The sequence below is a fragment of the Microcaecilia unicolor genome, chromosome 8 (assembly GCF_901765095.1).
Source record: "Microcaecilia unicolor chromosome 8, aMicUni1.1, whole genome shotgun sequence".
NCBI classification, from domain to species: domain Eukaryota; kingdom Metazoa; phylum Chordata; class Amphibia; order Gymnophiona; family Siphonopidae; genus Microcaecilia; species Microcaecilia unicolor.
The window spans coordinates 53,517,138-53,543,138 of NC_044038.1; the positions used below are offsets into that span (position 1 = coordinate 53,517,138).

At 46.0% G+C, this 26,001-nt stretch overlaps 2 protein-coding genes across 2 annotated transcripts in view; one reads left to right on the forward strand and one right to left on the reverse strand.

Annotated features, from left to right (window-relative positions):
- Positions 1-470, reverse strand: part of CRAMP1 (cramped chromatin regulator homolog 1) — a 615,140-nt gene extending 614,670 nt beyond the window's left edge. The window contains 1 exon segment of the mRNA XM_030211519.1: positions 362-470. Coding sequence (XP_030067379.1) covers positions 362-423 — 62 coding nt within the window. The 5' untranslated portion in view covers positions 424-470.
- A 22,873-nt stretch (positions 471-23,343) lies between these two features.
- IFT140 (intraflagellar transport 140) overlaps positions 23,344-26,001 on the forward strand; it is a 681,938-nt gene continuing 679,280 nt past the window's right edge. Inside the window, exon 1 of the mRNA XM_030212528.1 lies at positions 23,344-23,482. The gene's annotated coding sequence lies outside the window, so the exon portion shown is untranslated. The remainder of the gene's footprint in view (positions 23,483-26,001) is intronic.

The window sequence follows — 26,001 nt, forward strand, 5'->3', positions numbered from 1 at the left end:
AACCAGGGGGTGCCTTTTTTCTCCTCACCATGGATCCGAGGTATTCTGAGCCCTGGTTTGGAGTAAGTTAATCATATTCCTGGCGGAGATATCAGCCTTACGCTTGTCTCTCCTCTAGCTCTCCGACTCTCTAGGGCTGAGAACTCACCAGGCTCAAAGCAAACCTCTCCAAGGCTCTCCAAAAAGGCACCTTGCCTTCAACTAGCCACCACTAAGAATCGGAATATCACAAATACGCCAAAACAAATGCAAAACGACCCTGGAGCTTTCCTCTTTCCAGACCACCATTACACTGAATGTTGCGCGCCAACATTTACATTTAAAATTTACAGAAAGAAAGGGAATGTGTTTTGCCTTTCACCTTCCTATTTGAACTTTGCTTGCTACGTCATCAACTTCCAGCATTTCAAAAACAGTAGCCATGGGGGGGCCTAGAAGGGGACAGACCCTCCACTTGTGCTTCGTACCCTTTCCAGTTAGGGCCAGTTAATATTCAGCAACTTACTTAAGCTGAAAGCGGAACTCCCGTCCTAATTCCAAGCTCAGTGACTCGCCACAGTTTAAGAGGAGGAGGAAAAGGGTGGCCAATCAGAACAACTCTCACTATCTCAGCCTGACTCACCAATCAAGGATCTGGTCTTTCACTTAGGCAGCCAGAAAATTGAGAAAGGAGCCACGTGCAGGATTTCTAGATCCATGGAGTACTACTCCCTTCATTAGAATATAAGCATTATCGGTCAGACAAAAGGTCCACCTAGCCCTGTATCCTACTTCCATCTTTAACTTTTGGATTCTGATTGCCTCCTTCAGTCAGGCCACTGTTATAGCTGTTGTGTAGGTCGTCTTCCATTATGTTCTATCCCCCAACTGCAGGGTATTTATCCACTCTGCCCCCTCGCTCGACCCTTACTCAGGTTGTCCTAGTCCTACTACTCTTACCTCTTCTGCAGCCAGGACAAGTTGGGAGTCAAACAAATATGCAAAATGTATTCCAAGCACATATAGTAAACAAAAGTGAGGGGGGGGGGGTTCCACCCCTGCTTTAGGAGATAATAATTTAAGGGCGCTTTTTACAAAGTGGTGAATCAACAAGCCTATTCAATTCTTATGGGTTTCTTCGCATTCAGCACACGCAAACTGGTAGTGCCGCTTTGTTAAGGGTGGGGGGGAGAGGAGGGAATCTTTTGAATCTTCTTGATGAAGGGTATGTGTAATCAGTGCATAATTTATTATCCTGGGGGAATTCTGCACAAAATATTTTCAAAATCTGTGCTGTTTATTGACCCCACCCTATGGCCTGGAATTACATTACATTTCATTATGGTCTTGTATCCCACAAAAGCCATCAAGTTCAATGTGGCTTAAATTTATTTTATTATTACATTTATATCACACATTATCCCACTGATTGCAGGCTCAAAGTGGCTTACAATTAGGGTTACCATTCGTCCGGATTTCCCCGGACATGTCCTCTTTTTGAGGGCGCCGTGGGGAGTCCGGGCGGATTTCCTGATTTGTTGGCTTTGTCCGGGGTTTCTCCTCCTCCTGACTCGACTCCTCCCGTTGTCTGACTCGACTCCTCCCGTGATCCGACGCCGACGTGCAGCGTCCGTGCGTGTGCGCTAGCCAGCCCAGCCCGCCCGCCCCAGTCAGCTGATTAAAATGATCCGCCCTCCGTCCGTCCTCCTGCACGAGCACACAGGCAGGCGCGCAGTGCAGCGCTTCAGTTCTAGTGCCTGCCGCCTGCACAGCCGCTGCCATATCGACGACGATGAGGTCAATTTTTTTAATCCTGATTCCGACTTGTCTCTCCTCCAAGGGCGGCCTCCCTGTCTGAGTCCGGGGTCAGAGCCACTTTCTTTCGGATGGTACTGGTCTGGAGCTGGTAGGTAACTTGGTAGGCTGCCATGTGGCCCATGCATGCTGCCTTGTGCAACACACGGATGTACACAGATGGAAGTATAAATAACGGAATAACTTTTCATAGGTATTGTAGGAATTTGTTATAAATCATAAACGGTGTGTTATTTGGAGGGGCTGGTTATAAGGACACCTTAGCATGTGTTATATTCATGCACTGCAGAGATTTTTGTTTCTCCTGGTAAAGACATCAAGGTATAAAAATCAGGTGGTCAACATTCAGAGTTTCTTTCTAATTATTTATTTACATATTTATGGCAGTTATATCCCACATTAAACAAGAATTAGGGTTGGAGACTTCCATTGAAGTCTTGTATAGGGGGTGGGGCATGGGTGGGACAGGGGCGGAGAAGAGGTGTGTCAGGGGGCGGGGCACGTGTCCTCTTTTTTCTTAGGGCAAATATGGTAACCCTACTTACAATAAATCTGTAATAAGGCTACAGTACAATAGGTACAATTATACAGAAAGTACGATAGAAATAACAAACAGCAATGGGTAAATGATGATAATGGGTAATTAGTGTCCTTGGGTCATATTAATGGTAAGAGTTAATTTGAATTATGTTAAACCTGGGGAATAAGTCTTCTTAAACAGTACTGATTTCAATAATTTCCTGAAGTTTAGGTAGATCTGGGTAGACATTACTGGTCTGGGTAGAGCATTCCACAGTTGAGTGCCTATGTATGTAAAGTTGGAGGCATAAATTGATTTGTATTTAAGGCCATTACAGGCTGGGTAGATATCAAATATATCAGTTTTTTTAAATGCAGTGGAATAAAAACAAAAACAGGCAACAAAAAACATCAACAGAATTACACACAAAACCACAGCACAAAAGTAAGAATTAGCCAGGTAGGAATGAGGAGAGAGAATACAGGAAATATGCCTTATCCCAGACAGTAAGGTTTCCAGCAAGGCAGATCTTTAAAAGACCATGTGGTGTCCCTGAGCTTCGTATTTAAGGAGGCCAGCAAGCCTGCCTGCCTGCCTGCCTGCCAGCCATACCTCAGCTTTTCAAATCAGCCTAAAATAAAACAGGTGGGGATGGCCAGAAGCCTAGTTCTGAAAACACTTAGGGCAAGATGCACAAAAGTCCTCGTTAGAGCCATTCCGTACCGAATTCCATAACGAATCGGTACGGAACGGCTATGAACGAAGGAAAGGGAATGCCAATCAGCTGTTCGTTGCAGCTCACTTGCATTCTCTAACCCTTCGGTAAAACCGTCGATAATCGGCCCGTAAAGCATGCACAGAGCAGCCAAGCATTATGCTGGCTACTCTGCGCATGCTAAAAACGCTAGAAAAACAAACAAACACGTCCTCTATGGATGACCTTGCCCCCTCCCCCCCCCCCGCCCAAGGTCGCCGCTGCTCCCTGCTCCCCCCTGCATTCAAAAATCATAACTCTAGGCAGCCACGGCTCCCCTCTCTCCCTTCCTTCCTCTCTTTCTCCTCAGTTCCGCCTCCCGCCATCCTCTGCCCCCGTGCCCCGCCCCTGCTGCCCCCCTGAGGTTGTCGCCGCCGCTCCCCCCCTCCGTCTTACCGGGCCCTCACAGCACCTCTCACCTCTGTGTGAAAGCGCTGCATGGGGAAGAACAGCTGATCGCCTCTTCCGACGTCCCTCCATTCCTCCTGGGCCCGCCCTCGTCTGCCCTAAGTAGGTTACTTACGTCAGACGAGGGCGGGCCCAGGAGGAATGGAGGGACATCCAAAGATGCGATCAGCTGTTCTTCCCCATGCTGTGCAGCACCTTCACGCAGAGGTGAGAGGCGCTGTGAGGGCCCGGTAAGACGAAGGGGGCCCGGTGGAGGGGGGGGAGCGGCGGTGACGACCCCAGGGGGGGCGGTGGGGGTGGGGCACAGGGGTGGAGGATGTCAGGAGGCGGAGCTGCCTAAAGTTATTTTTTAATGCAGGGGGGAGTTGGGATCAGCGGCGACCTCCGGCGGGGGGGGGGGGGCAAGGCAAGGCCGTCCATAAAGGACGCTCCTGACAAGCGTTTTTGCCCCCTCCCGATCCTTTTTTTTTTACATTTGCTGGGGCTGCCTAAAGTTATGATTTTTTAATGAAACGGGGGAGCGGGGAGCAGCGGAGACCTCAGGTGGGGGGGGGGACAAGGCAAGGCCATCAATAAAGGACGCTCCTGACGAGCATTTTTGTCCCCTTGCAATTTTTTTTTTTTACATTTACATTTTTAAGCCAGGCAGCCCCAACGAGAGGTACAGACAATGGAGGGTTAAGTGACTTGCCCAGAGTCACAAGGAGCTGCAGGAGGAATTGAACCCAGTCCCCCAGGATCAAAGTCCGCTGCACTAACCAGTAGGCTACTCCTCCACTGAGGGCAAGATGTACTAAACTAAACGAGCCTTTAACGAACAAGTTTTTAACCCTGGCATGTACTAAAGCCCAATTTCCCACGACAGTAGCAGCAAACGAAAACGGAATGCAGATGAGCAAATTGTGTAGAAACCCTATTGAAATGAGATGCACTAAGGTACAGACCTCTCGTTAACTTTCCCGTAGTTTTCCAGCGTTAGGGCAAGTGGAAAACCTTAGTGCATCTCATGTCAATAGGGTTTCTACACAATTTGCTCATCTGCATTCCATTTTCGTTTGCTGCTACTGTCGTGGGAAATTGGGCTTTAGTACATGCCAGGGTTAAAAACTTGTTCGTTAAAGGCTCGTTTAGTTTAGTACATCTTGCCCTCAGTGGAGGAGTAGCCTACTGGTTAGTGCAGCGGACTTTGATCCTGGGGGACTGGGTTCAATTCCCACTGCAGCTCCTTGTGACTCTGGGCAAGTCACTTAACCCTCCATTGTCCCAGGTACAAATAAGTACCTGTATATAATATGTAAACTGCTTTGAATGTAGTTGGAAAAAAAAAACAGAAAGGTGATATATAATTCCCTTATCCTTAAAAGATTTTACAACAGATAAGTTTTCAAATGCAGTGCCCAGGTAAATATAACAGCTTTTAAAATGCTGTGTAATTCAAAACAGAAACTCAAAAGAATTGCACAGAAAACCACAGCTCAAAGGTAAGAATTAGCCAGGTAGAAATAAGAGAAAATAAAGAAAATATGGCTTAAATATCAAAATATAACAGTGGAATAAAAACAAAAACAGCCTTGTGGGAACCTGTCTGGGATAAGGCACATTTCCTGCATTCTTACCTTTGTGCTGTGGTTTTCTGTGCAATTCTGTTGAGTTTCTGTTGCCCGTTTTTTGTTTTTAATCCACTGAATTTTTTTTATCTGTTATATTTTATATTTAAGCCACATTTTCTGTATTCCCTCTTTTAATTTCTACCTGGCTAATTCTTACCTCTGAGCTGTGGTTTTCTGTACAATTCAGTTAAGTTTCTGTTGTCTAATTTGTTTTGGAGGAATGGTCTAGTGGTTAGAGCACCAGTCTTGCAATCCAGAGGTGGCTGGTTCAAATCCCACTATTGCTCCTTGTGATCTTGGGCAAGTCACCTAACCCTTCATTGCCTCAGGTACAAACTTAGATTGTGAGCCCTCCTGGGACAGAGAAATATCCACTGTACCTGAATGTAACTCACCTTCAGCTACTACTGAAAAAGGTGTGAGCAAAATCTAAATAAATAACATAAATAGTTTCATATATTACACATCTTGTCCTTAAGCACTCCCACTCTACCCCTCAGCCCAAGTGGTGGTGAAGTAGAGTGGTTAATACAGCTTTGGATAAAGTTTTCACAACTAACACATTTTACAGACACTTGTTGATCAGCCTGCCCCCCCCCCCCCCCCCCCGGCTTGCACTTACTATATAGTTTGCTTAATACACCAATTATCTCCAGCAATACATTCTATTCTAATTGCATCTGTCTATTGAAAGTAAATCATTTATGATTGCAGTAATTCCCCTTCTTTGGATCAGGTGCCTTTCCTGTTTTTAGATTTAAAGGACCTCATTTACCATATACACCAGTTTGTTACTCTTTTATATACCTCTAATAGAAGGATATTCATTTACGGTCTCCTTCCCTTAAAATTGTTCTCAATAATAGGCAAGGAAGTACACTGAACTCTACTCACAGAGTAAATCTGAACAAGTTCCTACATATCTCACAATAAATCTACCTGCTTCCTGTATCCCTTAGAACAAGTATAAGAAACATTGGTAGCCCTTTCATTTCCTTTGATTCATAGGCGCAAAAGCTCCCACACTTGAAATAAGAGAGTTGCACGGGGACAGAAATCCAACCCGTCCCCATCCATCCCTGTGGGGAATCTAGCCCATCCCCGCCACAAGTAATCTCCATCCGAGCTCCTAGACTGCCAAGCCCTTGCCGTGCTGTAGTCACCTTGACCCCTTCCCCCCCCCCCCCAACAAGAAAGACAGATTCTATAAGCAGTAATACTAGTAAAACATAAATAATTTTCTTCCGTGCTCTTCTAAGACAGCAGATGTACAGATCAGCACAGGACCCAAAGCAGTCAAAATTCCAAAACAAGTCAGAAACAAAACAGTTTATACCTAATTGTTCAACCACCCTTAGCATTCACCTTTGTAATTAAAAAGCAAAACCATATGCATGAAAGGACTGGATAAATTAATTAAAACATGTTTAAAGCAAATTACCTTAATATGTAATACACGGTAGTAATAATTAAACAGTGATGGAATATTCACATAGCAATCAGCCCGAGGCCACAGATGTCTTTTCTACTGAATATAATTAACTTTGTATGAACTTGGCGGCTAATAGTGTGCTGAACTGGACAATGTTGTCACATTTAGACTGATGCTGGACAAAACTTCTGCATGAAGAAAGCCCTTCCCTAAATTATTCAATACCTTTCTGTGAAAAAGTATATAAATAGAAATCAAACAAAATAAAACATGGAAAAGAAAATAAGATGATACCTTTTTTATTGGACATAACTTTATATATTTCTTGATTAGCTTTCGAAGGTTGCCCTTCGTCAGATCGGAAATAAGCAAATGTGCTAGCTGACAGTGTATATAAGTGAAAACATTCAAGCATTACTATGACAGTCTGACAGGGTGGGAGGATGGGGGTGGGTCGGAGGTATGCATGGGGACATCAAAGCATATAATTGATATTCTAACAGGATGGGTGTGGATAGGTGAGGGATGGGGTGATCAACAGAGACATACAGCTTTATGGTTTATAATGGGCTAGGAACCCCAGGTCCTTGTTAAGTCCTTTCTGTTGGGTGTTAAAATATTCAATCATTCTGACTTAAAAGGTCTTACGTTCTTGTATGGTTTTAAAGTTACCTTTCAGTATTCTCACTGTGAAATCACTGGTACAGTGTCCTGGTTCTGGGAAGTGCTGTCCCACCGGGGTGGGGGCCCTACTGACTGTATTGTTCATGTGATGTCTATGTAAATTGAAGCTTGTCTTAAGCATCTGGCCTGTTTCTCCAATATAGCATCCTTCGTTACATTTTTTACACTGAATGATATATACCACATTGGAAGATGAGCAAGTGAAAGATCCCTTTATGTTGAATATCTTTCCTTTGTGGGTAACTGTGGGGTCCTGTGAAATATTTTGGCATAGTTTGCAACTGGATAAATTACAGGGACGTGTGCCCTTCTGTCATAGGCGTAGTTTGACTGTTTCATTTGGGGGGGCAAAGAATGGGCGGAGCATATTAGCATATCATTTGCATATATACATATGCAAATGAATATGCTAATATGGAGGAAGGAAATGAAATTTACAGGCAAAATATCACAGATGCACATTTAAAAAAGCTGACACATTTCAATTAATAAATTATGAATAAAATACTTTTATTTACCTTTGTTGTCTGATCATTTAGTTTTTCTATTCGCTTTGATCCCAGTGTCTTCTGTTTTATGCAGTGTCTTCTTTCCAGTAGGCTTCCCTCTGCTCCCCACCCTCCCAGTCCCATCCATCTGTTGCTCCTTCCCTCTGCTCCCCACCCCTCCCAGTCCCAACCATCTCTTGCTCCTCCCCTCTGCTCCCAACGCTCCCAGTCCCATCCATCTGTTGCTCCTTCCCTCTGCTCCCCACCCCTCCCAGTCCAATCCATCTCTTGCTCCTTCCCTCGGCTCCCCACCCCTCCCAGTCCAATCCATCTCTTGCTCCTTCCCTCTGCTCCCAATCCCATCCATCTGTTGCTCCTTCCCTCTGCTCCCCACCCCTCCCAGTCCAATCCATCTCCTGGTCCTTCCCTCTGCTCCCAACGCTCCCAGTCCCATCCATCTTCTGTTCCTTCCCTCTGCTCCCCACCCCTCCCAGTCCAATCCATCTCTTGCTCCTTCCCTCTGCTCCCAACGCTCCCAGTCCCATCCATCTGTTGCTCCTTCCCTCTGCTCCCAACGCTCCCAGTCCCATCCATCTCTTGCTCCTTCCCTTTGCTCCCCAACCCTCCCAGTCCCATCCATCTCTTGCTCCTTCCCTCTGCTCCCAACGCTCCCAGTCCCATCCATCTGTTGCTCCTTCCCTCTGCTCCCAACGCTCCCAGTCCCATCCATCTGTTGCTCCTTCCCTCTGCTCCCCACCTCTCCCAGTCCCATCCATCTGTTGCTCCTTCCCTCTGCTCCCAACGCTCCCAGTCCCATCCATCTGTTGCTCCTTCCCTCTGCTCCCCACCCCTCCCAGTCCCATCCATCTCTTGCTCCTTCCCTCTGCTCCCAGTCCCATCCATCTGTTGCTCCTTCCCTCTGCTCCCCACCCCTCCCAGTCCCATCCATCTCTTGCTCCTTCCCTCTGCTCCCAACGCTCCCAGTCCCATCCATCTGTTGCTCCTTCCCTCTGCTCCCCACCCCTCCCAGTCCCATCCATCTCATGCTCCTCCCCTCTGCTCCCAACGCTCCCAGTCCCATCCATCTGTTGCTCCTTCCCTCTGCTCCCCACCCCTCCCAGTCCCATCCATCTCTTGCTCCTTCCCTCGGCTCCCAACGCTCCCAGTCCCATCCATCTGTTGCTCCTTCCCTCTGCTCCCCACCCCTCCCAGTCCCATCCATCTCATGCTCCTTCCCTCTGCTCCCCACCCCTCCCAGTCCCATCCATCTCTTGCTCCTTCCCTCTGCTCCCAACGCTCCCAGTCCCATGCATCTCTTGCTCCTTCCCTCTGCTCCCAGTCCCATCCATCTGTTGCTCCTTCCCTCTGCTCCCCACCCCTCCCAGTCCCATCCATCTCTTGCTCCTTCCCTCTGCTCCCAACGCTCCCAGTCCCATCCATCTGTTGCTCCTTCCCTCTGCTCCCCACCCCTCCCAGTCCCATCCATCTCATGCTCCTTCCCTCTGCTCCCCACCCCTCCCAGTCCCATCCATCTCTTGCTCCTTCCCTCTGCTCCCAACGCTCCCACTCCCATGCATCTCTTGCTCCTTCCCTCTGCTCCCAGTCCCATCCATCTGTTGCTCCTTCCCTCTGCTCCCCACCCCTCCCAGTCCCATCCATCTCTTGCTCCTTCCCTCTGCTCCCAACGCTCCCAGTCCCATCCATCTGTTGCTCCTTCCCTCTGCTCCCCACCCCTCCCAGTCCCATCCATCTCATGCTCCTTCCCTCTGCTCCCCACCCCTCCCAGTCCCATCCATCTCTTGCTCCTTCCCTCTGCTCCCAACGCTCCCAGTCCCATCCATCTGTTGCTCCTTCCCTCTGCTCCCCCCCCCCCCCGAGGTCCAAGATGGTGACTCCGTTTACCCCCTCTCTTCCTCCCTCCCTCCCTCCGGCGCAGGCAGCAGTCTTTTCCAGCGTTCCTGGCAGCGGTAGCGATGTACACGCTGCCTTCGGTCTGCCCCGGAAGCTTTCTCTTCAAGTTCCTGTTCCCACCTATGCGGGAACAGGAACTTGAAGAGAAGGCTTCGGGGCAGAGCCAAAGGCAGCGTGTACAACGCTACCGCTGCCAGGAACACTGGAAAAGACTGCTGCCTGCGCCGGAGGGAGGGAGGAAGAGAGAGGGGTAGACGGACATGCTCCTCTCCGTCCGCTTGGCTTCCCTGCCCTCTCTATCTGCGTCCCGCCTTCCTCTGACGTCATTTCCTTTCGGGCGGGACGCAGATAGAGAGGGCAGGGAAGCCAAGCGGACGGAGAGGAGCGCGTGCCTCCGTGTTTTTTTTTTTTTTTAACTAATGGCGCGGCGGCGCCTCGTGTCGTTTGGGGGGGCATTGCCCCCCCTCGCCCCCCCCCCCCAGTCTACGCCTATGCCTTCTGTTCCTTTTCAGTCTGTGATGGAAGTTTACTTCTGATTAGCTTGTGTTTTAAGTTGGGTAGTTGTCGGAAGGCCAGTACTGGTGGGGATGGGAATATCTCTTTCAGTAATTCATCCTCCTGGAGTATAGGTTGTAGATCTCTTATGATTTTCCTCAGTTTTTCCAGCTCTGGATTGTATGTCACTACAAGGGGAATTCTGTCTGTGGATTTTTTCTTCTTGTACTGTAGCAGATTCTCCCTGGGTGTTTTGAGGAAGGAGGCAATATTCTTGGAGATTATTTTGGGTTTGTAGTCTTTCTGTTTGAAGGATGCACTCAGGCTTTTAAGGTGCCTGTCTCTGTCCACTGGGTCAGAGCAGATACGGTGGTATCTTGTGAAAAAGTAGTAATAACAAAAAGACAAGTGAATTTTTATAATATACCATGCAATTCACAAAACAAAAGGAGTAAGTTCCCACATGCCATCTTTTTCTTTTGATGTAGGCACCGAAACAAAAAAAAAAAATGTAAATGCTCCCAGGTTTCAACCTAATTAATGTTTAATGTGGGATATAAGTGTCACAAATAAATAGATAACTAGAAACTGTGAATGTTGAGCGCCTCATAACATGTCTGTTTTAGTGTCCCTTTACCAGGAGAAAAAAAATCTCTGCACAAATATAATAGTGGTAGGGTGTCCCTATAACCAGCCCCTACAAAAGACAGACTGGTTATGTTTATAACAACTTACTATTCTACCTATGAACAGTTATTCCATCATTATACAAGTGAGATTAAATAAATAAAAATGCCACCAACAATAAAGAACAACAATGTGGATGCAGCAGCTCATAGGTTTGTTTGTTTGTTTGCTTTGTTTTGAGTGTATGGCAATGATGGCAGTGAGAGGAAGAAGAAACAGAGACTCACCCACCCTAGTTATTTATTTATTTATTTATTTATTTATTTATTTATTTATTTATTTGTAGCATTTGTATCCCACATTTTCCCACCAATTTGCAGGCTCAATGTGGCTTACATTTGCCGTAATGGCGGTTGCCATTTCCGGGTACCAGAATTACAAATGGTATTGCATTAAGGTGCATACATACATGGTAACATACATGGAACATAATATATATGGAACAGATCATGGTATGTATATATATATATATATATATATATATATATATATATATATATCAAACATATAAACGGCGAGTGACCGTACTCACTCGCAAATGCGCAGTACAGACTTCCCTCTCTGTCCCGCCCCCACGTCAATACGTGATGACGGGGGGCGGGACAGAGAGGGAAACTGCGCTAAGGGGAGGGAACCGCCGAGGTCGCCACCGCTCCCCCCCCTGAGGTTGCCGCTACTGGTGCCCCCCCCCCCCGGAGTCGCAGCTGCCGCCACCCCTCCATCCGGCCCGTCTCTTCGCTATTCAACTTACATCTCCGCAGCAGGCAGATCAGCTGAGCTGCCGTTGGCCTTCCTTCCCTGCCTGTGTCCCGCCCTCGCCGACGTTACGTCACACGAGGGCGGGACACAGGCAGAGAAGGAAGGCCGACGGGAGCTCAGCTGATCTGCCTGCTGCAGAGATGTAAGTTGAATAGCGAAGAGACGGGCCGGGTGGAGGGGTGGCGACCCACTAGCCCGTTTTAACGGGCTCAACGGCTAGTATGATGAGGAAGAATACATTATGGTATTGCAAGAAGGTTCCTGAGTAATAAATTGCATTGTAACATACATTAGGTCAGTGATGGCGAACCTATGGCACGCGTGCCAGAGAGGGCACACAGAGCCCTCTCTGTTGGCACGCGTGCCGCCTGTCGCCTCAGCCCATTCCAGCCCTCCCTCCCACCCACCCGGCGTCAAGCATTCCTTCCTCCATCCCTCCCCCCGGCACCAGCCTAACAGGAAATGAGAGTGGGACCAGAGTTTGAGAGATGGAAGGCTGAAGGCGCGCCGAACCAGCAGCACGCTTTTCACTGTTACTGCTGATGCTGCCTTAACCCCGACAAGGGAAGACTTTTAAATTTCCTGCTCGGAGAGAGGGATGGAGGCTGGGCGGGCTGGTGCCGGGTGGGAGGGAGGGAGGAAGGTATGCTTGACGCCAGGTGGGTGGGAGGGAGGGTGGCCTGGTGCCTGCTGCCGGGTGGGTGGGAGGTCGGCCTGGTGCCTGGTACTGGGTAGGAGGTCTGGTGGGTGGGTGGGAGGCCTGGTGCCAGGTGGCCTGGTGCTGGGTGGGAGGTAGGGAGGCTTGGTGCTGGGTGGGAGGCCTGGTGCTGGGTGGGAGGGAGGCCTGCTTCTGGGAGGGCAGGGGGGAGAGGAGGGTGGCTGGAGGGGAGGGCAGGGGGAGAGGAGGGTGGCTGGACATGGATGGAGGGCAAGAAATGAAGAAGAAAGGAGGAAAGTAAAGAAATAAATGGAAAGGAAGCCCTGGAAATTGAGTTAAGAGAACAGATAGCAGCAGAATCAGCGACTAGGACCAATATGGATAGAAAAACAAAATCACCAGACAACAAAGGTAGAAAAAAAAACATTTTATTTTAATTTTAGTGTTTGGAATATGTCCAATTTGAGAATTTACATCTGCTGTCTTATTTTGCACTGGGTATACTGGAGCTGTAACAACTTACAGAAATTATTTATAATGAAAGAAAATCATGTTATTTTTTTCTCCTATACTAGTATAATATTTTCAATTATGTCTGTTTATATGCGCCATGGCTGGTGTAAGGGGGTGTGGCTATCATAGGGGTGGAGTCATATGTGGTGACCCCGCCCATAATGAGTACTGGCACTTCGCGATAAATAATTCAATTTTGGGTTGCTGTTTGGGCACTCGGTCTCTGAAAGGTTCGCCATCACTGCATTAGGTAATCGACTATAGAGAGACCCTATTCGACATAGGGTTTAAAGTGGTAGTGCTTGATCATTAATAGCAAAGAGGTTAAGCAGTCATGCGATAAAAGTTCAGTTTTGTATAGATCGTGTATAATGTTATTATTTAGTATTTAAGATGGATGTTTATGGTATGCCTTCTTGAAAAGATCTGTTTTCAGTAGCCTTCGGAAGATGGTTAGGTCTTGTGTTGTTTTTATGGCTTTTGGTAGTGCGTTCCATAGCTGCATGCAGATGTATGAGAAACTGGTCGCGTATGTGAATTTATATTTTAGCCCTTTACAGTTAGGATAGTGGAGATTGAGGAATGTGCATGAAGATCTTTTAGCGTTCCTAATAGGTAAGTCTATAAGGTCTGACATGTAGGTTGGGGCTTCCCCGTAGACGATTTTGTGGACCAGGGTGCAAACTTTCAACGCAATTTGTTCTTTTAGTGGGAGCCAGTGTAGTTTTTCTCTTAGGGGTTTGGCGCTTTCGTATTTCGCTTTCCCAATTATGAGTCTGGCTGCTGTGTTTTGAGTGGTTTGAAGCTTCTTGATGATTTGTTCTTTGCATCCGGCATAAATGGCATTGCAGTAGTCTAGATGACTTAGCACCATTGATTGTACTAGGTTGCAGAATACTTCCCTTGGGAAGAAAGGTTTGATTCTTTGAAGTTTCCACATTGAGTAGAACATTTTCTTTGCTGTATTTTTCGCTTGGTCTTTGAGTGTGAGATTTCGGTCAATTGTGACTCCCAGGATTTTAGGCTGTCTGAGACCAGAAGTGTGTAATCTGGGGTGTTTATGGTATTGGGTTTGTTTGTGTTGTATTGTGAGGACAGGATGAGACATTGAGGGGCATAATCGAACGCGAATGCCCATCTCCATGGGCGTCTATGTCCGAGAACGGGTACTTGAAGGGGTGGGACAGACCGTATTTTCGAAAAAAATGGGCGTCCATCTTTCGTTTCGAAAATACAGTTTGTACGGACCAAAATGCCATGGATTTAGTCGTTTGTGAGCTGGACGTTTGTTTTTTTTAGCGATAATGGAAAATAAAAATGCCCAGCTCAGAAACGTCCTAATCCAAGCCTTTTGGTCGTAGGAGGGGCCAGGATTCGTAGTACACTCGCTCCCCTGACATGCCAGGACACCAACTGGACACCCTAGAGGTCAGTGCAGTGGACTTCAGAAAACGCCCCCACGTGCATAGCTCCCTTACCACGGGTGCTGAGCCCCCAACCCCCTCCCCCAAAACCCACTACCCACAAATGTACAACACTACCATAGCTCTTAGGGGTGAATGGGGCACCTACATGTGGGTACAGTGGGTTTTGGAGGCCTCCCATTTACCAGCACAAGTGTTACAGGTAGGGGGGGATGGGCCTGAGTCCGCCTGCCTGAAGTGCACTGTGGTACCCACTAAAAGTGCTCCAGGGACCTGCATACACGCAGGCCTCTAGGACTTGTTGCTGCTGTATAACCTTGGCACACCAGTTGACACCTGAAGACTAATCTCTTTGAAAAAGTCCTTTATTGGAATAAGCACGTTTACTCACAGTTAACTGCCCCACTGGCAAAGAGTCTTCCTGGTACTGAGATTAGCAGTAGGTCAGAGCTGGCAGAATGCTGTACAATGCCCTCTTTCAGCAACATTCAAGGGAAGAACTAAGTGCTGTAACGTGGCTAACACATGAAACGGATCTAAAACTGGCTTACAAAAATGGCCACTACCTCATGGACTACCAGAAACACAACAGGGCACACTCTGACCCAGTAAGCAGGGGGAAAAGCACCATGGGAGTAGAGCCTACCAACTACCAACATCGTGAGCATTTAACACAAGCTACTGGAATCACGGAGCCCAATACCCTACACCCACCACAATGCATTGCTGATGTGACTCTGCAGTGCGCATAACAGAAAAGGTGTCACACTCACCTGAGAGCCACATCAGAACCAGGGAAAGGCTGTCAGAGGATAGAACATATTCTGCTGTCAGGGAGGTGGGTACGGCATTTGAGGCTGGCATAGAGGCTGGAAAAAAACGTTTTTAAAGTGGGGTTTTTTTGGTGGGAGGGGGTTAGTGACCACTGGGGGAGTCAGGGGAGGTGATCCCCGATTCCCTCCGGTGGTCATCTGGTCAGTTGGGGCACTTTTTCGGGACTTGGACCTGAAAAAAAAGGGTCCAAATAAAGCGGACCAAATTCTTGTCAAAAACGCCCTTCTTGTTTAGATTATTAGCTAAAGATGCCCATCTCTCCTTGGCCGATAACCACGCCCCAGTCCCGCCTTCGCCACGCCTCCGACACGCCCCCGTCAACTTTGTTCGTTCCTGCGAAGGAATGCAGTTGAAGACGACCAAAATCAGCTTTCAATTATACCGATTTGGTCGCACACGGGAGAAAGACGCTCATCTCCCGATTTGGGTCGAAATATGGGCGTCTTTCTCTTTCGAAAATAAGCTGGATTGTGTTTTTTCTGCGTTTAGCTTTAGTTGGAATGCGTCCGCCCATGAGTTCATTATTTGGAGGCTGTGTACAATTTCATTTGTGATTTCGGTTATGTCTTGTTTGAACGGGATGGATATCGTGACATCGTCAGCATAGATGTATGGGTTAAGTCCTTGGTTGGATAGCGATTTGGCTAAAGGTGTCATCATTAAGTTAAAAAGGGTTAGTGAGAGCGGTGATCCTTGTGGTACTCCACATTCAGGTTTCTATGGTGTTGACGTTTTTGAGTTTGAGATCACTTGATAAGATCTTGCTGTTAAGAAGCCTTTAAACCATCTTAGTACGTTTCCTCCAATCCCGAAGTAGTCTAGGATGTTCGGGAGTATTTGGTGGCTGACCATGTCGAACGCGCTGGACATATCAAATTGTAGGAGTAGCACACTGTTTCCAGTTGCAGTTAGTTGTTTAAATTTGGTTATGAGAGTGGTTAGCACTGTTTCTGTACTATGGTTGGATCAAAATCCTGACTGTGATTCATGTAGTATTGTGAATTTGTTTAGGTAATTGGTGAGTTGTTTGGTTACCATACTTTCCATTAGTTTTACTATCAGGGGAATGGATGCTACTGGTCGATAGTTGGTTGTGTCATTTATTTTTTTCTTTAAGTCTTTGGGTATGGGTGTAAGTAATATATTTCCTTTGTCCTTGGGGAAAAGTCCGTGTTGTAGCATGTAGTTCAGGTGTGACGTAAGGTCTGTTATGAAGCGTTTGGGGGTGAACCTTATTAGGCTACTGGGGCAAATATCCAGTTTGGAGTGGGTTCTGGAGAATTTGTTGAGTGCTTGAGTGATGGTTTCTTCGGTTAACAGATTGAAGTCATTTCAGGTTCGGTCTGCTGGGTATTCACCGGGAGTGGGGTCCAGGCAATCCATACATTTTTCATGATCAATGGTATTGAGTGGTAATGTGGATCAAAGTTTTATAATCTTCTCATTTAAGTATTTGGCAAGTTGATCTGCCGATGGGGTGTCTGTGCTGGCTGTGGTAACCAGTGTGGTGTCTAATAGTTTATTCACGAGTTGGTACATTTTATGTGCGTCTTTGTAGTCTGGTCCTATTGATTCCCAAATCCATCCATCCACCTCCCCTCCGACCCTAGGTGCCCTCCTGGCACATAGCTCAAGGTACTATGGTGGTCTAGTAACTTCTTTGGGGCAGGAAAGGTCCACAGTTTTTCCTGCCCTCTGCCGTGGCGCTGATCCTCTCCTCTCTGCTTTTTAAAATGGCTGCCAAGACTTCCAGCAGCGGCCTCGCAAGACTTCCGTGGAAGTTCCCCGCGGAACCCCACTATCTCCACTCCTATGCAGCTCTCTACTTGAAATATGGCAAAGCAACACTGTGCCCCTAAAGCTGTAGCTCTTATTACAGCTATTGCCCCTGTGCAGACTGAATGCTTAGTCCAAGGCAGGATTCTGGTTCCATGTGATAAATGTATGCACACTGAATCCCTCATGAAAGAAGTACAAGAACTAAGAGAAGAAGTAGCAAAACTAAGAAGCATCTGTGACAACTAGAAATTCATGCAGGAGATGCATGTTGAAATATTGGGGATCTCCAGCAAAGGGAGAGAAGATCTTGAACAGAAAGAGGACAGCTGGACACAGGTCACCAGATCCTGTAAAATCTATTCCCCAACTTCATCATCTGTTGAACTGAAGAATCGGTTTGCAGCCCTGGAGGCAGAAGAGCTGAAAACATCTCAAAAAACAAGAGGAGAAGATGATCAATAATCCCAAAGCTACTGGATTGGTAGCCAATAAGAAGTGGAAGGTAGTGGTTGTTAGCGATTCTCTTCTGAGAGGTACTGAGGCACCCATCTGCCAACCAGACATGATGTCCAGGGAGGTGTGTTGTCTGCCTGGAGCCAAGCCTCAAGATGTAGCGGAAAGATTGCCTAGACTCATCAAGCCTATAAAACACTATTGTGACATTTGTGAGCCCTTGGCCCAGAGGTGGCCACATGAGAATCACTCAACCACCTTTGGTCCCCTCAAAAATAAGAGTACTCCCAAGAACTGGACTGGACCACAAGTAGAGATGAACTGAGGCAGCTTTATTAGTAGCAAAAAAACAAAAAAACACAGCTAAAAAGGTAGCCAAACGGCACAGAAAGGAAAACAGGCAGCCTAGCTATACAAGCTAACTTAGCTGAAGCAAGGCAAACATAAAACATAGAATAAGATAAAGTAGAACAGCCTAGCTGTATAGGGAAATCAAACATAAGCAGCCTAGCTGCACATCTCAATACTATCAGAGCAATGTAAACATATGGTATACAGTCAGTGGTGTGCTGGTACATTTTTAACAACATGCTCTCTCCCCGGTCCACCTCGGCACCCCCCCCCCCTCCACCACTGCGTCCCCCCCCCCCATCCACCTCTGCGCCCCCCCCCCAAAAAAAATTGCAGAGCTGGCTATAGCCAGGGGGGGGGGGGCAATGCATTGCTCTCTCCAGGAAAAAAAATTAAATGATCCCAGGTTCCAATCTAATTCATGTTTAAAATGGGATAAAATGCCATAAATAAGTAAATAAATATAAACTTTTAACGTTCAGCACCTGATTCTCAAAGTGGACATATTCCAAACACTATAATTAAAATAAATGTATTTTTTTCTACCTTTGTTGCCTGGTGACTTTGTTTCTCTGATCATGCTGGCCCAGTATCTGATTCTGCTGCTCTCTATCTGTTCCCTTGACGCTGTTTCCAGGGATTCCTTTCCATTTATTTATTTTCTTTCCTTCTTTCTTCTTAATTTCTGGTCCTCCGCACACTTGACTGTACAGTGGATCCAGCTTCTGCCTATTTTCTCCATCCGTGTGCAGTTTCTCTCCTCACTTCCTTTTCCCTCATCTAATCTCCTTCCTCTATCTTCCCTCCATGTCCAGCATTTCTTCTCTCTCCCTTCCCTCCTCTTCATCCATGTCCAGAATTTCTCTTGCCCTCCCCTCTGTCCATGTCCTGAAACTCTCCTCTCTCCCCTGTCCCCCTCTATCCATCCATACCCAGCAATTCTCTTCTCTCCCCTGCCCTCTACCCATCCATGCCCAGCAATTGTTTTCTCTCCCCTGCCCCCCTCTACCCATCCATGCCCAGCAATTCTCCTCCCTCCCCTGCCCTCCCCTCCCGCTCCCATCCCGCTCCCATCCATGTCCAACGATTTTTCTCCCTCCCCTGCCCTCCCCTCCCACTCCCATCCATGTCCAGTGATTCTCCTCCCTCCCCTGCCCTCCCCTTCTGCTCCCATCCCACTCCCATCCATGTCCAATGATTTTCCTCCCTCCCCTGCCCTCCCCTCCCGCTCCCATCCATGTCCAGCGATTCTCCTCCCTCCCCTGCCCTCTCTTCCCGCTTCCATCCATGTCCAGTGATTCTCCTCCCTCCCCTGCCCTCCCCTCCTGCTCACATTCATGTCCAACGATTTTCCTCCCTCCCCTGCCCTCCCCTCCAGCTCCCAAACATGCCCAGCGATTGTCCTTCGCCCCCACCGTCCCCTCCCGCTCCTATCCATCTTTTTTAAATACCTCCTCCGTTTAAGTGCCGCGTTAAAGCCCTGCTGCCTGTCTCTAGCTTTCCCTCCCTGTTTGGTTCAGTTTGTGAACTTCGTGCCCTTAGTCCCGCCTTCTGACGTATGCGGCGGCAGGCAGGCTTCACTGGACCAAAGCAAAGTTGAACGCTGAAGGCATTTCCTTTCAGGTGGGATGCAGAGAGGGCAGGAGGGAAGTGAAGGGCGGAGTCAAACCTGCCTCCTTGTTGATTTTACTACCGCAGCGCTGCCTGCCTGTTTGTCGCTGCGACTTCAGGTACCAAAGTCGCCGTTCCAGTCATCCTCGTTTGGGGGGGCAATGCCCCCCTGGCCCCCCCCCAGTCTACGCCCATGGTGTCTTCAGTAACGGACTGGCTAAGGTACTAAAGAGGGCTTTCAACTACATTTGCTGGGGATGGCTGAGAAAAGCCCCAAAGTAATTAATAACTCTCAGGAAGGTAAAACATCAAATACCCTTATAGAAAAGGAAAGCAAGACATCAAATACCCTTATAGAAAAGGGAGAAAAACAAGTAACACCTGGAGAGCCTTGTATACCAATGCCCATAGTATGAGAAACACATTTCTGGATCTAGAGGCTGCAATGATAGAAGCCGACTTGGATTTAGTTACGGTCACGGAGATGTGGTTCATGGACAGCCATGACTGGGATATAGTTCTGAAAGAAGAACAACAAAAAAGTAGCGAGATTCAATAGGGATGAGGCTGACTATTGCAAGGGATCTATTTATCCCGTCAGTAAAGCAAAAGTGTACACTAGAGCTAGACCAGAGAAGGCCTCTACATCTAGAATTATGCTCACAGGTTCACTTCACCATAAAAATACCCACAGATAAAACAGCAGAAAGCATATTAGAAGTGAGTCTGGAGATATCTTTACATCTCCACTCAACAGTTTGGCCCAACCTCCACCACCCTCCTCTCCACTACATGATTCCCATAAGGCTTTTTTTAGATTTAATGTGGGAGAAACAAGACAGGATGCAACTCCCACGACCACGATACCACTCACAGAAGAAACCACATCTACAGCAGAATAGGTTTAATCAGACCAACAGAGGATGCAAACGAGGCAGGGGCATGTTCAGGACATATCCTTTGATGAGATGGGATCACAGAGTGGACAGCTGGAGATAGAGATTCCAGTTTTCAACCTCTCTGATACAGAAATGTCAGGAAATAAATACAAGGTACTTCAAAAAGGTCTCTCGTTTGTACCTACTACCAGACATAACCCTTTTCAGACATGCATAGACCTATTTAAGTTTGTTCATAAACTACAAATTTCTTACTTTTTTTTTCACAAAGGACTCCAAATGTAGATTTATCAGTTGTCAAGCTTCCATCCACCTGGATACCTCCAGGACCTATGGACCCCTTGATCCATACCTAATCATCTCAGCATCACCCTCGCAAGTATAGCCCTCACTAATAATTTTCTCTGCTTTCAAGGAATTTTCTATCAACAGATCAAGGGCACAGTGATGGGTGCAGCCATGGCCCTGGACTTGGCAAACTTATAAGTCGCCCATTTTGAAATAACTTTCCTTACCACGCATCCATACAAAGACAATATTGTGTTCTACAAATGGTATATCAACTACATTTTTATTATATGGCAAGGAGATATAAGCACTCTACAGGAATTCCACTCCTGGTTAAACCTACAAGATGACAATGTGAAATTTAAAATGCAACATAGTTCTACTCCCATTAGTTTCCTGGATCTCCTCCAAGATAGACGGACGCCTGAAAACCAGCCTCTTCAGAAAACCTACAGATCGCAACACATACCTACATTACCAGAGTTACCATCATTTAGCCTTAAAGAAGAATTTACCGCTAAGTCAGTTTCTGCGCCTGAGAAGAATCTGTATGGACCTCGAAGATTACAATCATGAGGCTCAACGCCTACATCAAAGATTTCGCAATAGAGGCTATGCTACCAGGCATATCATCATCGGACATCATAGAGCCATCATGACTAGCAGAGAAGAACTAACTCAGTCTCAAACACCTAAAGTGAAACCTGATTTAGTCTGTACTCTTTGATATTCACATCTGCCTAAAAACATACAGACAAGCATACGGCACCACTGGCACATACTTGAAGGCCATACCTGTTTTAAAGATAAAGTCTGATCATAGCTCACTCTAGAGACCGGAACCTTAAAGAAAAACTTTTACCCTCCTGCCTACCAAGCCCACGTGGAGCCACACATACTCACTTCCTTGATCTTTCCAGCTGTGGCACATGCAGTGTCTGTAAGCACTCCTTGGAAATGTTGACCTTTATCCACTCACAGAGTCAGAGATCATATACTCTTCGACATAACTCCAATTGCAACACCACTTATATTCTTTAGTATTTGTCCTTGCAACTTGCTATACATTGGCAAGACCGTCCGGATAGTTAAAATGTGAATCATAGAGCATTGCAATAACATCAAACGCAACAATATTAAAGCTCTGCTTGTTCAGCATTGACAAGAGACTGGCCACACTGTAGAAGACTTGAAAGTTTTTGTTTTCAAGCCATTCCAACAAAACTGGAGGAGAATCAACTTGAATAAGATTTGTCTACAACAGGAACAGAGCCTTATTTTTCACTTTAAGGAGAAAGGGAATGGTACTTATATACCACCTTTCTGTGTATTTTCCAACTACATTCAAAGCTGCTTACATATTATATACAGGTACTTATTTGTACCTGGGACAATGGAGGGTTAAGTGACTTGCCCAGAGTCACAAAGAGCTGTAGGGGAAATTGAACCCAGTTCCTCAGGATCAGAGTCTGCTGCACTAACCACTAGACTACTCCTCCACTCACCCTACACATAGACTACACACCCTTTCTATAACCAGTTGCAACCAACATTTTACAATATTTACATAGGTTTTTCCCTAACATAGCTATCCTCATACACCATAAACCATTGGGCTAATTTTCAAAGCACTTAGCCTTCCAAAGTTCCATAGGTTTCTATGGAACTTTGGAAGGCTAAGTGAAAATATGCCTGCATATGTCCCACTACCTTAGCAGTTAGGTGATGTACTTGCTACATCCATGGTATTGCCACACAAAAGCATATATCTGACACGTATAAACCCAAACAGGTGTTTGAACAGATATGAATCTTTTATTAAATCTTTTCATTATCATGTCACTATCAGCGGGTTTGCTGTATCTAAAGCATTTATTATAACAGGTCTTCATTCCATATGTGGTATCATCATATACTATTTGTGCCATAATTGTCTTCATCAATCCATTAACTTTCACCAGCTATGTAGTCTTCCCACTCACCATGTTTTTTTTCTGCATTTCAGCCCTGACATTTCCTGCCTTCACTTTGTCCCCTTCCTTTAAAGTGTCTCTTCCCTCCTCTTCCTCCACCCCCTTTCCCCCCTTGTTTAAAATGTTGTTAATTTTTATCATATGTCCCTCACACAATACAGGCTTTCCATTATTTCGGATTTCCTAACAGTATTTTTAATTTTATTACTGCTACAGATGTTTAGTTTCCGTTTTGTTTTCCCACATACGGTTTTTGTTTAATTTTTCCCTTTTGTTTTCTCATTGTACAGTTCCCTATATTTTCACGGCATTTTCAAAATAGTATTTTAATGTTATTACTGCTATGGATGTGTAGTTTCCGTTTTGTTTCCCATCGTACGTTTTTTTTTTCCTTTTTGTTTTCTCATTGTACAGTTCCCTATTTTGTTCACGGCATCGTTTGTGAACACCCCACCCCCTATGCTGCGTATTTTATCACGTGATGCGCTCACGTCCTTTCTTTGGTTTGTTTGGCCACGCCCTTTTTTTGCTACCGTTGTCATATCATCACTTCAAATATCCTTGCCGGCTTTACTTTTCTCATCGCTGCTCAGCACTATTGTGATTGACTTTTATCAAAGGTTTGTTGCTTTTTTTTCTTTCGGATCGTTACGCTACCGGTTTGTTTTGTCCCCTTGGGGTATCGTTTCCCAGGACCGTTTTTTTTCCAGTCGTACATCACTTTTATGATTAGTTGCGGTCCTGTGTGTCACTCTACATTAGCCTCTTGGCTACAGTTCCCTTTTTACTCCCGGACTCTAGCATATGTTTTCCTCAGACTATTCACAGCCCCTCCTTTCAGCACTGTTAGTTTACACTTTGTCTAAGTCAAGCCCTCGTCCGCTCCTGTTATTTACATTCCATTCAGTTCAAGAGCAGCACTGGACTGGTTATTATGAGCTTGTCTTTCTTCGATAATGTCCGTTCCCTCGGGCGGAGGTGGAGCATTCGGGACTTTTTCCCGGTCTTCTCCGGATGAGGGCTCGCTTGGATGCGTTCGAGCGTTGTCAAGGGAAACGTAAAGGGACGCGGCCTAAGAAGTTGCTGGTCCTTTGCTGTTTGAGAGATTCTGTTGGAGCCGGACTTTGCGTTAGTACCTATAGGAGGTAAGAAACCAGGTAATATAAAGAAAAGTTCAGAAGCAGATCGTAGTGGATAATTTTCGAGGTTGCAGACGCCTGTGGAAAACAGGCCGCAAAGCACGGAGTGAGACGTTTTGCCTTTCACCGGTTTTCCCGCTTTCAGATCCCAAAGATCTCATCTCACGGATCCTTTTGATTACTACCTTAACGGCAGTGTTGACTGCCTCAGGAAATCCGTCTCGCTGCACCCTTTGTGTATGGTGTACAGCGCTGCGTATGCCTTGTAGCGCTATAGAAGTGATTAGTAGTAGTAGTAGTAGTCCCACCTACTTGGTTTCCCTATCAGTGCTGGAGATTGTGGGTATGGTGAAGACTTGGTTAGAAGTTATTTATAGCCGTTTGGGAGGGCAGAAACGTAAATCCAAGTCTTTGGTTTGGCATCTCGTGTAGTCAGTACAGCACTAGAATTTCAGTAATTATGATATTTTCCTATCACTTTTTTCTGTTACTGGTTATCTGCAGAGTGGGTGTGGAGCAAGAATACTTTATTCCCAGAATGGAACGGGTAAATGGCATTAGATAAGCTATGGTAGGGGCAAGGAACCAGTGGCCTGCCATTGAATTTTATGTGGGCTTTGAGACCATGGAAACTAAACACAGAAAAGTAATTAACCAGAGTTTTGGTGATTTTAAATTCTGTATTTAACAAAATGTTAAGAATAGCCACTCTAGCAGTTTGTTGCCATAATTTTAAATTTTAGTTACATTTTTACACATTATTACAAAAGGTCTGTGCATTTCTGGTTCAGACATTATATAATGTTGCGACCTGCTAGGGCTAGACATCATGAGGCTAATTTTCAAAGCACATAGACTTACAAAGTTACATATAAGAACATTAAGCGTTGCCATACTGGGACAGACCGAAGATCCATCAAGCCCAGTATCTTGTTTCTAATAGTGGCCAATCCAGGTCACAAGTACCTGACAAACCCCCAAAACAGTAAAAAAGATTTTGTGCTGCTTATCCTAGAAATAAGAAATGGATTTTCTCAAGTCATCTTAATCATGGCTTATGGACTTTTCTTTCAAGAAATTATCCAAACCTTTTTAAAACCCTGCTAAACTAACTGTTTTAACCACATTTTATGGCAGTGAATTTCAGAGTTTTAATTACAAGTTGAGTGAAGAAATATTATTTTGGTTTGTTTTAAATGTACATTTTGGTTAGACCTATTTCAATCAAGACTGAGGAAACTGGAGAGTCATGGGATCGGAGGTAGGGTATTACTATGGATTAAGAGCTGGTTGAAAGATAGGAAGCAAAGAGTAGGGTTGAATGGTCAGTATTCTCAGTGGGGAAGGGTAGTTAGTGGGGTCCCGCAGGGGTCTGTGTTGGGACCGCTGCTTTTCAACATATTTATAAATGACCTAGAGATGGGAGTAACTAGTGAGGTAATTAAATTCGCAGATGACACAAAATTATTCAGGGTCGTCAAGTCGCAGGAGGAGTGTGAAAGATTACAGGAGGACCTTGCGAGACTGGGGGATTGGGCGTCCAAGTGGCAGATGAAGGTCAATGTTGACAAGTGCAAAGTGATGCATGTGGGTAAGAGGAACCCGAATTACAGCTATGTCATGCAAGGTTCCGCGTTAGGAGTTATGGACCTAGAAAGGGATCTGGGAGCCATCATGGATAAGACGTTAAAAACGTCTGCCCAGTGTGCTGCTGCGGCTAAGAAAGCACACAATGTTGAGTATTATTAGGAAAGGGATGGAAAACAAACACAAGGATGTTATAATGCCATATCGCTCCATGGTGCGACTGCACCTCGAGTATTGTGTCCAATTCTGGTCGCTGCATCTCAAAAAAGATATAAAGGAATTAGAAAAGGTGCAGAGAAGGGTGACGAAAATGATAAAGGGAATGGAAAGACTTCCCTATGAGGAAAGGCTGAGAAGGTTAGGGCTCTTCAGCTTAGAGAAAAGGTGACTGAGGGGTGATATGATAGAAGTCTACAAGATAATGAGCGGAGTAGAGCGGACAGATGTGAAGCGTTTGTTTACACTTTCAAACAAAAACAAAACCAGGGGACACAAGATGAAGGTAGAATATGGTAGATTTAAAACAAATAGAAGGTTTTTCTTTACTCACCGTGTAGTTAGACTCTGGAACTTGTTGCCGGAGAATGTAGTGACAGCAGCTGGCTTTATGGAATTTAAAGGGGGTTTAGACAGATTCCTGAGGGGAAAGTCCATTGAACATTATTAAATTTTTTTTTTTTTTTTGGGGGGGGGGGGTTGCCGGGTTCTTGAAGCCTGGATTGGCCACTGTCGGAGACAGGATGCTGGGCTTGATGGACCCTTGGTCTTTTCCCAGTATGGCGGTGCTTATGTACTTATGGTGCCTTAAATGACCAGATAGCCACTGGAGGGATTTCTGATAACATTTCTGCATCTGTTACTATGGGACTCATTTTCAAAAGAGAAAAACTACTAAAAAGTACATAAAGCAGGATTTGGATATTTGTCCCTCCAAAACACCCAAATCAGTA